The sequence below is a fragment of the Acanthaster planci genome, linkage group LG04 (genome assembly GCF_054643075.1).
Source record: "Acanthaster planci isolate LZ-2023a linkage group LG04, COTS_SCS, whole genome shotgun sequence".
NCBI lineage: Eukaryota > Metazoa > Echinodermata > Asteroidea > Valvatida > Acanthasteridae > Acanthaster > Acanthaster planci.
Genome location: NC_141780.1, coordinates 19,596,870 through 19,614,280, shown reverse-complemented (window position 1 = coordinate 19,614,280; position 17,411 = coordinate 19,596,870). Strand labels below are relative to the sequence as shown.

The 17,411-nt window shown below is 43.0% G+C and overlaps 1 protein-coding gene and 1 pseudogene across 1 annotated transcript; one reads left to right on the top strand and one right to left on the bottom strand.

Moving 5' to 3' along the window:
* Nucleotides 1-371: 371 nt before the first annotated feature.
* On the top strand, nucleotides 372-2,528 carry LOC110986458 (microfibril-associated glycoprotein 4 pseudogene; annotated as a pseudogene).
* Nucleotides 2,529-6,402: 3,874 nt separating this feature from the next.
* Nucleotides 6,403-9,063, bottom strand: LOC147799470 (trypsin-3-like). Its single transcript, XM_087136044.1, has 2 exons — nucleotides 8,610-9,063; nucleotides 6,403-8,425 (listed from the first exon to the last, which is right to left on the bottom strand). Exons 1-2 carry the CDS (start codon nucleotides 8,734-8,736, stop codon nucleotides 7,572-7,574), a joined length of 981 nt encoding a protein of 326 aa, XP_086992170.1. The 5' UTR covers nucleotides 8,737-9,063; the 3' UTR covers nucleotides 6,403-7,571.
* Between the last annotated feature and the right edge of the window lie 8,348 nt (nucleotides 9,064-17,411).

The window sequence follows — 17,411 nt, the reverse complement described above, 5'->3', positions numbered from 1 at the left end:
TGGCACTCTCTCTCTCTCTCTCTCTCTCTCTCTCTCTCTCTCTCTCTCTCTCTCTCTCTCTCTCTCTCTCTCTCTCTCGTCTCTCTCTCTCTCTCTCTCTCTTGTTTAGTCTTTCCACCCGTTTAGGCAGGGAATTGGAGAACTATGTTTAACAAAGTGAGAAATTGTTACATATATTATGCAACATTGATGTTTTTCTGTCAGCGCGCCTTTTGAACATGGTACACTTCACACCATGGCCTCATTCTTGGCGGTAGGCGAGGAGTGTTTGGATCAAATCAATAATGGCATGCTAAATCGACATTCGCTTAAAACATTCATTTTCTATCAAACAGAGTAACAACCAGCCGGAAAATATACGCAAACAGTGCTTCATGCATGTTGCTTATCGTCTTGATTGCCAATAGGCTGTCGTCTCATCGCCAAGGCCAGCTCTTCCGCATCTACTTGGAACAGCCCCATCCAATCAAACTAGCAAGAGGAATGAAGTAAATAACACGTGAGTCTCGTTACCATAGAAGCGACAATCACTCTGACTGACTCCCAGATTCTTCCTTGATGGTGTTTTCATTTTTTTTTTATTTTGAGAAGCGCAAGCGGGTTCTTTTCGAGTCGTTTTAGACTCTGCAAACATTGACGATAACCAGTTCGTCTACATGACAGTCCCATCCAATCAAAACGCCGAGGGTTGCTGATGTAGCAGCAACTAGTCACTACTGGTACGCGAAAAACACCCGTTTACCAACAGGAATACGAGATGTGATGCGAAAGGTCTTTCGGAACAGTGACTGACCAAACGACAGAGACGTCCACTAGACCAGTGTCTACAGACACACCCCAACGAGTGAGTGCGTGCTGCCTATCTCCTGAATTCGGTCCCGGCCTAGAAACTCCGACAAGACTGTTAAGAAATTAACTCAAGACGAGATAAAACCTTGGACGACGGGGTAGTATTTTATGTTGACTGTATTATGTACACTGCGCCGAAATCAGACGATGGAGACGATGACGCGACAGCCCTTTGCTATCAAGCTGTTCCAATTTATGTACATGTATCTAGCAATCGTGACAACTACCGTCGCTGGATTTGAAAATTGGTGCAAAATACGGCAGCAAAAGTTTCATGCCGTGGAAAATCGCGCCCTGGTAGGTCAGGCTTATGCCAAGAGAACTGTGCGCTCTCGTCTCACCTGCGGGCTACAGTGCAACAACAATGAGGCCTGTAAGTCTTTCAATTTCTACAATCACAATAAAGTTTGTGAGTTAAATCTTAGCACAAGACGCGAGTATCCCAAGGACTTGAAAACAACACCAGGAAGTTTCTATTTTGAGAAAGACACCCACTCGCTTGCCGAAAGCTGCTTCAATAGCCACAGAAGTTGCAGCACGCTGTTACATGCCGGATATCGATCAAGCGGCATCTACACAATCTACCCAGAGGGATTCAGTGATAGTGGTCTTCGTGTCTACTGCGACATGGACACTGACGACGGAGGATGGATTGTGTTCCAGAGGCGACAAGACGGCAGCGTGGACTTCTGGCGTAGCTGGGCTGAGTATCAGTCTGGTTTCGGCGATCTGGACGGTGAGTTCTGGTTGGGCAACGACAACTTGTTGACTCTGACGTCTGATGATTCACGGGGAACATGGGAGCTCCGAGTCGATTTAGGGGACTGGGAGAGCAACACGGCTTGGGCAAAGTACACTGATTTCAAATTAACACCCAACGAGTACCGTCTAACCTATGATCTTTACGATGCGGACAGCACTGCTGGTGACTCCCTGGCGTACAGCAAAGGTTGGGGCTTTACAACGATTGATAAGGATAACGACGGCTGGCCGTACAATTGCGCGGACTATCATAAAGGAGCATGGTGGTTCAATGGAGCCCATGTCACGGACTGTATGAGATCGCATTTGAATGGGGTCTACTACCCGGAAGGTGAGAAAGCAGGTGTAGATTGGGGAATTCATTGGCTTCACTGGAAAGGTACCCACGATTATTCCCTCAAAAAATGCAGCATGAAAATACGTGAAATGTAAATGAAAATGTGTGCCTGTTTCCAACCGTATAGAGCTGTTAGCAGAAACTCTCCTCAAAACTCACATTAGAGCGTCAGTGACAATAGAAACAATGTGGAAGTTGTGTCAAGTGGTTATGGACCGTCAATAACTGATTGTCCAAAGTTGACACTCAGCGCATCATTTTACCAGGTTTTTAAAAACTTATTTGAGCAATGTTGACACGTTTTACTTATCAAACTGGTGCCTTGTTGACAACTACCAAAGATTTGTTTCTAAAAGGAAGAAAAGCAGCACACTTACGGCTCACGATATTTTGTAAACGAGTAATAGCACTCTTACATACAGTAAACCTGAAACAATAGATATATTATGTAATGTCTTGGATGGTAACCTTGAATTGTATCTCCTTTTGGCCTTCATTTTCAGCTTTTATTTCAAAATTTTGAAAGTGTTTACCTTATCAATGTCAAGAGTTATAAAGTAGAGCATCCATCGTAAATATAGACTTGACTCAAGTCGGGATTTCTGTGACGTCTTCGTTAATGATCGAGACCAAGCGTCGTTACTTGCTTTACGCCCTCTTGTGTCCATTTATTACCATGAGTTCAGTTCAGCAACCCCGACTTGACAAATCTGCCGACCGTTTGTACACAGAGAACGGAGTACCGGAAGTGGTACCAGCCAATCACATTGCTGGACTTGTTCTTACGTCGTTCATACCTGCATTATAATGAACGAATCTACAAGTCTGACTACTTTGATTGATGGAAATTATTATGCAAGATCATGTCATTCATATGCAATTATGAATAAGTACAGATTGTTAGGGGTGGTCCAACTGGCTTATCCGTCATGTCGGACTTACTGACTGGTGACGTATGATACATGTTGCGCTGCTGGGCTAGGCTGAGCGCGAGGACCGTGTACTGCATACAGGCTAAGGGTTGGCTGACTGGGGAAGAGCAACGTAAGTCCGACTTGATTCAAGACTATCGTAAATAGTGAAAAGGTGAAGTTCCAGAAGATTATTTGTGCAAAGTGTAATTTAGATTACAGTATTTTGTAGTATAAATGTCGACTTGTGAATTGTCAGTCAATATATTGCTGCTTTTTTGACCATTAACACTGTATAAATCAAGAACTTAAGCCTACCTTGCATAGTCCAGATTTGAAGCTTATTTTATCTAAAACATTTCGTAGTGGGTCTTTCCTTGCTTTTCACCTCTTTGGTCTTGGTGCGATTCCCTATGTAGATTGGGTTTTCAGTCCCCACCTAAAGTTTTCCTCCCAACTTTAAAGCTGTAACTGCTTCTAATTGTCCCCTCTTTACACGTTTTTTTCCCAGCTCGCAAGCTACAAAGCCCAAGTGCTTTTGAAAATCCTTGGTTTCATCAGCAGAAATACTTTCTACAACCGACCGTTTTGAATCAAAGTTTAGGATCATCTGTCACACCGCACACAAACCATGCTGTTATTAAATCCCGCTTATTTACGGTTTTGCAAAAGTCGATTCTAGACAGTATGCAAGGAAGTGCTCTACAGCAGATACCGTAGAAGCCCTCTGTGAACGATGGAGAGGAACATAGGCATTCTGATACTGTTTTGGATGCTAACATTTCTGAACCTCACAGAGCATGGATTATGGAATATTATCAAGATTATGGAACGAATTTGACGCGAAGCACAAGCCGTGGTACACTGCTGAATTTCTGAGTGTAATTGAATTTCATCATATCAGCCTTGCTTCTTTATCCGGGTCACACACATCATTACTGCACACATGAATGCACTGACAGCTGGTAACCTGTGTGATCAATTTTTTAAAAAATTCTGAAATTGTATTTCACATGTATTTCCCTTCACATGTCAGCTCTCCACTGCTGTTTAAACTGTACAGAAAACAAATCAATTATGCAGGAACGACTTTCAATGCAGTCCAGAAAAGGCGTGTGTTTACAGTGTATCACTATCAGGAAGATACACTATATGAAAGAAATGCAAAAATACGAGAATAGATATAAGTACAGTGTACATAATCATGACATGTCACAAAACACGTCATGAATGCATGTAGCATTCTTTGATTTTTATCTGTCTCAAATTTAAAGCTGAGGAAACTGCACAAAGGTGGAAATACGCAGTACGAAAGAATGTATGAGCCTAAGGAACAACATGAACAGGGTCACTCATATATATTTTAAATGCGAGTCAACACGTACATTTCTACACATGTACAATGCACCCGTACATAATTTAGACATGTAAAAAACTTGCATGCCCAGTACATGAACATGTCAAGCATGTAGCGAGTTTGAGTCGTAAATTCTTTATGAATGTATAAATGCATATCTACATATCTAGGGATATGTTTACGGTGCAGGATAAAGATTTGAAAGTAATGTACAAATGTAAATACATACAAACAGGGTACATATTTGTAATTTAGACATATCAGGAAATAAAATGTACATGTCATGTACATCATCATACATGTATACACAGTAGTCTTTTGTTTTAGAGTTTGAGCCATAATTTCCTTATAAAGTTTTTTCCATTAAAAATGGAAAATGTTGCAATTGAGGCCACCAACAAGGTGAAAGTAGGGCCCAAGTGGTAAGACATGTAAGAAACTGCCCAAAGAACATGGACATGGTCACTGCACTGGTCATGAATTATAACTGTGTATAAGCCCTACACTGCATATTTTCCCCCCCGAGAACTGTGGGGTCCGTTGTCTGCCCCACTCTTCCGTGGGCATGGTGAGAGTGGGGCGGATGATGAACCCCACAGTCCTGGCATGCCTGGGGGTAAGACTTTTCATGCATGATGATTAATGATACATGTACGTGTTAAAAATGATGTTCATTGTGTTCATGGAGGCTCAATGATTGTTTATTACAAATTACATGTACAATCCATTGTTTGTCTTTTTTATTCGCCTTTTCCAGAAGATACCCCCCTAATAGTAGTAAAACTATGCGCTCATATGAATGTAGCCGCCTGCCTCTATCCAAAATAGACCCGCATTGTGGGGCTTTTTGTGAAAGAAATACTCTGAACCGGAAACTATCAATCCCAAATTTGGGATTTATATACATAATTCTATGATCCCTCGTGATTATGGCACGTGGGATCACAAAATATTAATAATGAGCGAGTGAGCAGACATACGACGCTTCAAAACTGTCCCCAAGTTTAAGCCAATGGGAAATATTCCACATTTTTATTTTAAAATGCTTTGATTTGTGTTGTTCGAAATTACCAGCCTATTTGCGTTATTTGAACAGTCAGTTTAGGCCTGTATGGATGAATTCCTCCATCTGCCTAAATCTTGCCGGTATTCGGGGGGGGGGAATGGGGCAAGCTGGAGGTGTAAGACTTGCCAGGCAAAAAAAAATTGAAAAGTGAGGTGGGGGATAACACCTTTAGACACTATACAAGGTCAATATTCGTGACATTGATGTATATCAGCAGTATCTGTTGTACGTATGCAGCATCTCTTATGTACATCAGAAGGGCCTATCTGTGGCTTTTTATTGCTACGAAAACTTTGGGGGCTGTTTGGTGAAAGTTCATTCGATTTCTTCTGGTGATCTGGAGTGCCAAAAAACTTTGGAGAAAGGGCGTCAATGATTTGGTACTGTCAATCACACTCCAAAAGCTGCTCCCATTGGTTGTCCCAAGCTCCCACTCCCCGATCATAGGGTTTTAAGAATGGAAGGTGACAAAATCAGTCTTTGTGGTTAATCACGCCGGTACCTCGGAAGCTCGGAACTGATATCAAATCTAGTCCTGTACGGTTTTAACCACCATGCCTGTTAAAACTCGAAAATGGAGAAATTCTGGGAAGCCTGTGCCACTGTTTCCCTGCATAACGTATAGAGAGGCCGTTACAGCTCGGTAGCATGCAGTGCAAAAGTGTCATTTACCAAAATGCTAAAATGTAAAAGTGGACAAAATAAAAATTTTCAACAAGTTAATCATGCTCCTGGAGTTGGGTCAGTTGACTTGGGGTGGGTCTAAGTTGGTCGTGGGTCCGAGTTAGTCTTGGGTCCGAGTTAATTGGTTGTAGGTCCGAGTTGGTCGTGGGTCCGGGTTAGTATTGGGGCCAAGTTGGCATGGGTCCAAGTTGGTCGTGGGTCCGTGTTGGCATGGGTCCGAGTTGGCATGGGTCCGAGTTGGTTTAGGTCCGAGTTGACTCGAAACCGTTGTATTTGCTGTTTTCATCATACATGGAAGAGCCGTCTGACCGAGGAAAAATCTGTGCAGAAAGTCAAGGCACTACTTTACTACGACTGTGTTATGTATTGCATTCCCATGGAATGGGCGATATGTCGGAAATTAATCTCGCACAAGTTAAATTGGAGATAATAGGGTAAAAAACAGGCTCCAATGAAAAGTTGAGTCTTACTTACATGAAGTCGTTTCTCGTTATGTGTTTTCAGTCATCGGTGAACATCATTGACGTTGAATGCAGCCAACTCTTCCGAATCATTCGATGCGATGGCCTGGCCCACACGCCCAATGTGCAATGTGTAAACAACGCGACAGCGGATGACCGCGTGGTCACACAACTATTAAATAATTTCCCAATTTTGACACAAAACTGACCTGTCCCGGACACATGGTGCATTTTATTGTGAAAAGTAATTTGGCTGGTATCCAAAGCACTGAATTTCTATTATAATTGTACAATTTTCAACTGACAAGATGAAAGCACAGTCCATGTCCGCGCGAAATTGCCTGGTACCGCACCGTGTGATTAAACTGCGAAATATCCTCGTACACCGGGGATATGCCCGGTCAGCTGTCAACTGGTGAATGTTTATACATTTCGGAACCATTTGGGGTAACTTTTGCATATTCAGTCTATTTTACCCAATAGAATCGGGTGATAAACCCGGGGTATTTAAATCCCAACTTCTCCATTGTCTCCACTATAATCTCCTGCTGGCTTCTTATTATATCCTCTTTCTTTCAAAGTACTGTCTGGCCTGTGTAGTTTATACAATCCAAAATTCTTTTTAACAAATCAGTTTTCAGATTTGGTCCATTGCATATATGCTAAACACCTATTAAAGGTCTCTGAGATTGTTATTTTGTGCCAGTGCATATTCCAGTAACATTTAAACAGCTTTGCATATACATATTCATTGCAGAGGCAAGTTAGCTGAGCTTGGCAGTGGTGAAAATATACTCTTCTTGCATCACTATTTGATCTACACTGTACAAATGTATTCGGCATTTGGTGATCAGATTTCACCAGTCAAATACATGTGTGAATATAAGGACAGAGTATGTGAGACTACCCCCATGCTTTGTGAAGCCTGAAGCAAAATGCCTAGGCCCCTAATTATTTAATTGAAGCAAGCCTTGTCTAGTCATGAAACATAACGGAGAACGTGAAACATAAAGTGACGTCCTGGCTACAGTAGAGGATAAAACTTACAGCTAAAGCAGCACATGCTATCATGTTTGATTCACTCTTGATACAATTTATGTTGCAATATCATGCAGTTTATAAAACTGTTTTAACTAGTCTCGCACTAAAACACTGAGGACTCAGACACTGATAGGGACTCGGACTCTGATACGGATTCATCTTCAGCACTGGGGGTCATGACCTCTGTGATCCAGGAGATGTAATTGGCAACCTTGGTGTAGACGCCATACTTTTCAGCCCTAGAACATCCTTCCCCCCAGCTGATTACCCCTAGTAAGTGCCACTTGTTCCCTTTTTTTATGGCCAGCGGCCCCCCAGTGTCCCCCTGGCAGGCGTCCCCCTGCGCAGCCTGGCGATAGCCGGCGCAGAACATATTTCTGGTTAACAAATGCCCAGCCGATACCTGGCAATCCTTCTCGGACACTACTGGAACATCGACTTCACGGAGATACCTAGGGTAACTTCCACGCTCAATGAGCCTCCCCCAGCCAACGACTCGGGCATACTTGTTAGGCACCAGCAACCTCTCGGAGAGGCGGGGTTTGGGCAGACATATCGGGCAGACATAGTCGGTGAATTCCGGCACCCTGGGGTCAAGCTCAAGTAAGGCAATGTCATTATTGAAGCCTTTCATGTTGAAGTTCCTGTGCATCACAATCCGCGAGACCCTGAATATCATCTCGCTGGATTCCTTGTAGAGGGAATCGTGATCACCCAAACGGACCTGAATGTCATCGGCCCGGTAGTGATGTGCTGGACTTCTGATACAGTGAGCTGCCGTGAGAACCCAACGATAGTTAATCAGGGATCCACCGCAGAAGTGTGCACCGTGACTCCGATGCCAAAGACGAGCTATCCATGGTGAGGAACCTTTCCTGGCCACATCACCACCAACAATGCGGTATCTCTCCAAATTTGTATCGTTCACCGCCTCTCTAGCTCTCACAAGACCGCAGTCTGAAAGGGTGTGAGAAAAAAATCCAATTAACATCAAAGATTTATGGAATCCTGCTTTTTAGCAATATGTCAGGTAATATATTGTTCTTTCCAGAATAGACTAGTGTCTCTGCGATTGGCCAATAGCTTTAAGTTTTGAAAAGAGTACAAATGAGGATGGGGCATGAGTTAAAAGTAAACTCACCGTCAGATACATCCAGGCTGGATGTAACTGTCAGTCTGGCAAAGACTGTGCCGAGTTTGACGTCATTTTCGTCGTACGCCACACAGCTGTACCTGCCACTATCGGTCATCCTGACATCATTGATCATGATATTATCCGCAAAGATTTTGAAGATTCTGTCATCGGTGACCAGTGTTCTGTCATCCTTCTGCCAGATGATGTACTGGCTACTTGGGTAGGAGCACTCCAAGACGTGATTGGCACCGTCGATGACAGAGGCGTCTTGTGGCACAGTCTCGAATCCATCATCTACACTACTGATATAGTCTATTGATGAATATTTGAAGCTTGACGGCTCCTCGGTGACTGCTGTTTTTGGAAAAGGATGAAAAAAAGGACAGTGATTTAGAACTCTGTCCGGTGTTTGAGCCTTGAGGGGGAATAGGAGACTTTGTCCGAAGAGCTCTTAATAATTTGCAGGCATTTCAAATGAACCCACACAATCAGTACTGATTACATCAAATGACATGATATTCTTGATTTCATCATTTTGTACAATGAAGACCACTAAAGTTCAAATATTCATTAACTTGTTCTGCCACTGAACCGGGTTTGTGACAACAAACCCTTCTCTGTTGAAATGATACTACAATCAAGCACAAGTCACTAAATTTCAAGTCAGAGTTGATGCAACTTAATGGTGTTGCAGACCTTTCACGGTTGCTTTCCCCCAATATTTGTGCAGGTTTTTCGGAAAGGGAAGTACAGCCTTTGAAAGTGGAGGCAGCCAAACGTGTGTAAATTGATAAATGGAAGTACAGGTGTGCAGTGCACATCCTCAACAATGTGGGGTCTCCTCTCTCTGGAGGTCATCGGCATCACCAGGCTTTTTGCTGGGGGATTTCCAGGGGGTAAATTTCAAGGTTTTTTCAATAAAATTTGTAATTTTCATTACCTTTTGTCTCTTTTCTTTCATTTATTTCGCTTTCTTTTCTTGGGATTTTTTTGGGGTATGGAAAGCATCCCCCTTACACCCACCCTTGCAACAACCATGTTAAAGGTCATGTGAAGCTTTGCCTTCCAGATTCTCTTGGTGATATAGGCTTTCTTGGGCACCTTTAACCCCCAAAGCGTGTATTAAATGTGAATTTAATGAGCATTAAAAGGCACAACTATCCAAACGCCCTGGGGATGAGTTTATGCTTATTAGGTTGAACCTCCTAAATATGATTAATCGTTCGCAGACACGTAATTCAAGATAAAACTATTAAAAGAGTACCAGAAAAGGGATTATACAGTAAATTTCCAAATATTGTGGAAAAGAAAATTTTAAAAGAAACCACAATGCAATTTTGATTTAAATCTAAATGAACATTTTGCTATACAGCTGCTACAGCAACACCGGCAAATCAGCATGAACTATGGTACCAAATGACCGTAATTTAAAATATGATAGTTTGGTGTAAAAGGAACTGTGGGACTTCCATGGAGAAACGCAATCGTTTCAGTAGCCGAGATCTGTGGAACAGAAACCTCAGACTCATTCTATAGGGCAAAGTGAAATCAAATCTCTATGCCAAAACAAAAAAAGTAGTTGCTTCATTGAAAACGAACTTGGTGCAAGTGTTGGTGGTACAAACTATACATTCAACAAACGCCACATGGACAGAGTTGACAAATGCTTGCAATTGGGGCATGAAAAGGGCCAGAAATATGCAGAAGTCCACTTAGGGACAGCAAGAGTGTCTCTGCCCCGGGCATGTTGCTAAGTGATGAATTAGTTATATCTTCAATATCCAATTCTGACAAAAAGTGTCTTCGACCGATGAATCTTTAGACCAAAACCTAGAATTGAACTTTGCCAGTTCGAAATTGCTCGGGGCAGCAAATCGGTCACAAGTATGTGGGCCCCACAAACTACCGATGAAGTCAAATAATCTTTGATAGACCAATCTTCAAAATCGGATGCTCTTTTTATACTGTCGGTAACTTTGTTGCTATTTCGCTATAACGCTATTCCACTTCGAACAGAGCGAAAAAATGGACAAGGTTGGGGATTGCAAATCTGGTTTAGGAATACCGTAAACCAGAATGCGAGGCACGTTGGTATGGTCGGTGTACCATTGAATTTTTTGATGTGCGAGATCATCTTTGAGTTCCATCAACAATTTCAATACTTCCACCAATTCGCGTCTGGTGGAACTACGTGATTTTGCTATTAGCGAACAAGTGCCGTTGATCGTTAGGTTTCAAGAATCGGCTACGGAATCGCCATAACCTGTGTCGCTAGTGTCTCAGTAAACGGAACGTGAGGGTGTATGCTGGAACTTAATGGAAAATCCTTTCAGAAGCTCTAAGTTGGTTTACCAAAACGCCAATTCAGCGACAACAAGATATATGTAACTGATTTATGAACATGTGAATGTACCACGAACGTCTGGCTTCGATGGCGCGATACATGGCTCAGGTTATACGTCGAGTAACCGGGCCGAGAGCAAGACAGATAGAAACTATTTGACCCGTTATTTTAGCGAATGGTCTGGCTCGGATCGGTATTTCAATATGTACTGGTTGGGATGACACAGATCCAAACAAGCCTTAGTTTTTACAGGTTGCAACTGTTAGGGAATTGCAACAATGTGGAGGATCTACTCGAGTTATGCAACGTTTGGCGAGTAATTTGGCAATAGCGGATTCCACGAAATCTCGGGGCGATCCAAACTCGAACGATTTTTTGGCGAAAAATGGGGAAGGAGTAACACACAAAAGGGATTTTATAGCCTGATTCCATTTCGTCAAGTACAAATGCACTGGCATTCAGACAATTCTTCCAGTAATCTAAGCAGATTAAACCAATCTACCTTGAACTTCTTGCGGTGCCGACAGATAATCCCCGCAGCTTTTCCAGACTCTAGTGCTTCTGGCTGCGGTTGCTCCTGGCTGTCCCTGCTGTCGCTGCGAAGCTCGGAGTGAGGGATATGCTGATCGGAGGTGACCTTGTATGTGACCATAGAGAAAGGACACATACTGGAAGCAGATGCGGCTGTCGAAGTACGGTGCACTTCTGAAGTAGGGACGAAATATCGACTCCCGAGGATAAGGAGCAGCAGCCAGAGAAGACAACGGCCCAAACAGGACCGAAGTAGTATTTGACGCCCTGCTGGCCGTGGAAAGTCTTCTTGGCGCTAGTTTCTTAGCAGCAGCGGCTTTCTCAGCTTTATTGATTCGCTTCTCTTCAGAGGAATCGGAGGCCAAGGCGTCGGTGACATATTCTTTCGCAACCTAGCTCTGATTTGTCTGCGATGCGAATGAGTTTCTGGCGCTCCTTTATGAAGTCGCGAATGGACTATGGACTAATATAACTATGCTTGAAGAGATAAAATGTAGAACCGAGGCACTCTTATTTATGATAAATATAGAACTCAAATATGTGTTTTACGTACTTTTGCTTTGGGGAATTTTTTACATTCTGAATTTGTATTCTGAGACCAAATTGTCCTTTATGCTGATTATGAGTACAAAAATATGGATTTTGTTCTGTCGGGTAGTTTTTCATCTGCCCCTTTCTGGTCTACTATGGCACTAGTATGAAGCAGTATTTTCTTGTTCTACATGCTGTGCACTCTTACATGGGTGACTTTGAAGAAATAATTGGCTTTTTCGCAATTTTGCGAAAAAGACATTCTTTTTTTTCTGGTTTTTTTGTTTTTTCTCGCAATTTTGCGAAAAGCCTTTGTAATTGTCAGGATTTTTGGCTTTTTTGCATTTTGCGAAAAAGCCTTTGTAATTGTCAGGATTTTTGGCTTTTTTGCATTTTGCGAAAAAGCCTTTGTAATTGTCAGGATTTTTGTTTGTTTTGGGGTTCTTCTTTTTGGGCCCAAAGTCCACAGACTTTGCACACGTTATTTCTGTGCAGGACTTTTGCCGTTAATCTTTGTCACACAGCATTCAAACTTCGCACAGGCATAATCATTATTGCATAGATGTACGCCGAAGCATGACGTCATGATGACGTCATCAAATGATTTATTATTGATTTTTAAATAGTTATTTCAGCCCATTCACTTTGTACACGTTTTCGAGGCACTATTTTGGTAACTTAGCAATATTTGATCGTTATCAAAGTTACATCAAGCACTCACCATAAAGTGAAGATAATTCGTAAATATTTACGTCATGATGACGTCATCAAGTGATTTATTATTGATTTTTTAAATATTTATTGCAGCCCGTTGATTTTGTACACGTTTTCCAGGCAATATTTTGGTAACTTAGCAATACTTAATTGTCATCAAAGTTACACCAAGCATTCCCCATAATAATACGTAAGGATAATACGTAAATAGCCACGTTATGATGACGTCATCAAGTGTTAAATTTTTAATATGCTATTAAATTCGGTCGGGTAGAAAATTCTTCAAGTCATATACTGATATAGTCACCTGTCGACATCCTATTTTGTCCTATACCGATATATCGCTTTTTTCATTTCGACATTATGGAAATGTCAAATGTTACAAATTTTGCATGGATTCTACTCTTTGTGTGCTTAAAAAATATGACTGACAGCTGATCTGCGTGGGGACGCATTAAGTAATGAACCCTAAGCACGACGAATGATGAAGTCAATGACAACACCAGACCTTGCAGATTTCACATGTCGTATGTTAATTTAAGACGAGAGTGGTTTCGGAGTGTTTATCAAAGAGTACGACAACTTTCTAGTCACAGTTACAAAAAGCAAAATTCAGTTTTTGCGCCAAAATGTGCAACAGATGTCATCGACAGCGGTCCTGCACTCTCTTTCTTAAATTTTGTGCACAGAAAATCTGAAATGTGCAGTCAATTATGGTTACGTTATCAAAGAATTATGTTTTTTAGAGTGGCAATGCATATTTATGATTATGCAAATAAAGGGGGGTTTGCAGATACATGTCAACGGAAAATACACTCTTTCAGGCCCTATATCTCCTGAAGTACATGTCCGATGAGGTTCAAATCTTGCAGATATCTTAAAAAGAGAGTGCTTTAGAGGAATTTTGAACTCATGTGATGATGACGTCATCAGGAGACAAGTCACATAAAGTTAAAGGCACACTCTTCAAGGCCCTATTTCGCCTGAAGTAGATGTCTGATCGGGTTCAAATCTTCCAGATATCTTGAAAACGAAGTGCTGTAGAGGAAAATTGACTTAATGTGATGATGATGTCATCGGGAGACAAGTCACGTGACATTAACTGTGCACTCTTTAAAGCCATATATCTCCTGAAGTACATGTTCTATCAGGATGAAACTTTACAGATAACTTAAAAGAGGGGTGTTATATACGAAAAATGACTTGATGTGATGATGCCGTAGTTGTTCAAATGTACAAAAGAATGCGAAAAAAGCCCTTATTTGTTCTGTTGGCAAACAGACAGATAAGCTCTAGTTTTTTGTTTTGTTTTTTTAGCTCCAACTATTGTTCAATTCATTGATTGCTTTTTTTGTCATAACCTGTCCATTGCTCCCTTTAAGTAGATGTATTGTTCTCCAGTGCTGGCATTAGATCACCTTACTGTTGTATCCGCCGACTTAACTTACTTACGCTGTTTGTACGAAGAAACTCTGCGAGTTATGCAATAATTACGTTCTGGTATTGAAAGTGCACGGGTAGCATAGGCTATTACCCGCCCTGTACCATCCTAAACCTGAGACAGTACCGCGCCAATACCAACTCCACTGGCGTCTGTGTACTACCCCTCAGGCCGGGGATAAGCGAGAATGGGTACTTCTCGCAGGAATTTTTGGAGGGTCTGAAAAGATCTCTAACAATCTTCGTCCCAAACGAAGTCTCGGGACTTTTCCGTTCGGCGGTGAAGCGGTCTCGCTATTTCAGGAAAACCTCTTATAAAACGCCTGTAGTAGGCAGCAAGACCTACAAAACTTCTCACTTCCCTTCTGTTGGTAGGAGTCGGCCAATCTCTGACCGCTGCTACTTTGTCTTGATCGGTTGCAATACCGTTCTCAGACACGGCATGCCCGAGATACTTAACATTGTTTTTAAACAGGTGGCATGTAGTAGGCTTCAACTTGAGGCTCGCACTCTGTAACCTCAGAAAAACTTCTCTCAGTCGGGCAAATTCTTCATCAACCCGCAGACAGTAATATCGTCCAGGTACACGAGGAGGGTCTGCCATTGCAGGCCTGTGGCCACTCGCTTCATGAGTCTTTCGAAAGTGGTGGGGGTGTTACATAGTCTGAAATGTATCGACTTTCAACTGTAAAGTCCCCCCTCACTATAAATGCAGACTTTTGCTCGGCTTCATCGTCTAGTTCTATCTGCTAGCACCCAGCCGACAGATCTAACGTGGAAAACCACCTCGCTCCGGATGGAGCGTCTAGGGTATCGTCGATATGTGGGACTGGATATGCATCCATAAGTGTAACAGAGTTGAGACCCCTGTAATCTACACAAAACCGTTAGAACCATCTTTCTTTGTTACCAGGACAACGTTTGATGTCCAAGAGCTCTCAAACTTTTCGATTATGCCTCGAGCTAGGGGGTTTTCGACTTGTCCTGATATTTCTTCCGGGTTGCACGGTGCCTGTCTTCGCAGTCTTTGTGTGATAGGCCGGGTTTTGCCCATCTCAATCTGATGTTTTACAAGACCCGTGCAACCAATGTCTTCGTCTCCCTTGCTTGGAGAAAATATCTTCAAATTCGCTCAACAGATTTGAAACATTGATGCTCTGGAGGTAAATTATCGACGGTTCGGCCATAAAGGTCGCGGAGGTACATTGGCACTTCCCTTCTATTTTCCGGTTGTCTTTCTTGGGAATTACCTTCCGCTATGTCATTATTCGCTCACTTCTCCGAGCACACCAACTGTTGTGCTCGAAGGGCATTTGTTTGGTCGTTCTAGGGTTAATACAATGAGGACACCGATTGATCCGTACATTTTATCTTCTCTCCATTAACGTTAAGCACTAGTAAATGAAGGTCTACATTCGCTTTTGCTGGCTCGAGGAAATCCATGCCCAATATTCCAGGGACTGGGAAGTCAGCAAATATTGCATACACACTGGTACACTTGTCTGACTAATTTGTATCGTATCTCCAGTTCCTCGGTACCTGGTATATTGCCCATCGGACTCCCATTTGCCTGACAGATGCGAACCTCCTTTTTCTCGAGATTTGGACGCTTCTCTTTTGGGATTTGATAATACACAAACCCTGAAATAATGGTGTATGTAGAGCCTGTGTCAACCAAAAAATTAACATTAGTGGTTAGCACTGAGTCATTTACATATAGACCTTGCTTCGGCTGATGACGTGTCAGTTGTCCCCAAATATTTATCGGGTCAGGTCCAATAAATTCTTCGTGGGGAAATATCCCCTTCGACCTGCATTCATGCTCTCTTCCCTCGGGCCCTAGAGTCGACTGGTGGTCGTTCTTTGAGATTTCTACCTCGCGGTACTTCGATTTCCGGAGGAAGGACACTGCTTTGCATCTCTTCCCTCTTCATCGAACTTGGGATAAGCAAGAACTGTCAAATCTCTAACTGCTTGCCCAAGTTCTCGAAGGGTCTCGTGGGACCCTTGCCGTCGCGACCTTAGTTCCATAAGGTAATTCTCAGCCATTTGGCCTTGCGCAAATTGGGCCCCGGGCAACCCTAACAACCCCTTATACTTGAGTGCTGGTTGCCCGCCTTCATTGTTCCTATTTCCATACGAAACTTGTTAGCCACAGGGAGAGTCCCTATTTGATCCTTTCCAAGCTTTCAGATGTTGTCTTTTGTGTACAAAGACATAAGCCCTCAAAGCGAAAGGTCGCCCATGACGATCGATTGAAGGTATACGAGGGCGAGCCAATTAAGGCCTGGGTTTCTAATAGATTGAACGAGGATGTAGGCGAGCGGAATGATACCCCTCCCTGCGAATCAGTCACCAGTGATAGCAGTGAATTAGAGATACCTTATTTAGGTCCTGCTAATGTGGTCGATCAGAAAGAATCTGCCTGGGTTGAGGAAACAGAAGTCTCTGTAGGCCTAAAACAAAGCGGGCATGAGGTAACCGATAAAACAGTACATCCCTATAGTCATAGTATAGTCATCCCTACGGGGGAGGACTCCTCATGAGGTGGGAAAATCCACACAATGCGACAGGAGGTATCCTAAACAAGCCCACATGTTAGGATCGATAACTGGCGAAGAATAGCGTGAACACTGACCAGTACAAATTTCAATTTTTCATCATTTCAGAATGGCCTAAAGGGCACCAGACGATTTGGATCCCGCCCGGCTACTTAGATGCCGTAAATGTCTCAAAGTGTTCTAGTTGTGGAGGAGCCTTTATCGGCATGTTCAGATGTCGCATGGTCCACCATTGGTGGCATCCTGTCTCCGATGTCCTTTCAAGAGCAACAGGAGGGACAATCTCTGATGTCATTATCGGAGGGTTCATCCATCTTACTTGGATGATCTCGGCAGAATCAGGATGAGCCTCGGAACCGAGGCCTCTAAGCGACAAGCCGTCGAGCAGCACGCAAGTGGGGCAGGCCAGCAAGGTCTCGTGCCCCTCGGACATGTACCAGCTCCTGCGACTACCGCGATCTTGGAGCAGCAGCCTTCAGTGGAGATGGTGGCACTTGCTGAGGAGCCACATCTAGCAGTTGGGCCCGTTCCTGGGGAGGTGTGAGCTCACCATGCCTCTCTCGTTTTTGATCAAGAAATCCCTGCTTTCGGGGAGGAGGTGCTGGCTCTCTCCCCACTGCTTCGACAGAGTTGCTCCTGGAAGATACAGAGACCGAACCGCAGCTGACGCCTCAAGTACCTGAAAGC

Coding starts and splice junctions, on each gene's coding strand:
- LOC147799470 (XM_087136044.1), bottom strand. CDS start 8,736: ATGATCAATGATGTCAGGATGACCGATAGTGGCAGGTACAGCTGTGTG. Junction 8,426..8,609: donor CAGCCTGGATGTATCTGACG/GTGAGTTTACTT, acceptor ACACCCTTTCAG/ACTGCGGTCTTGTGAGAGCT.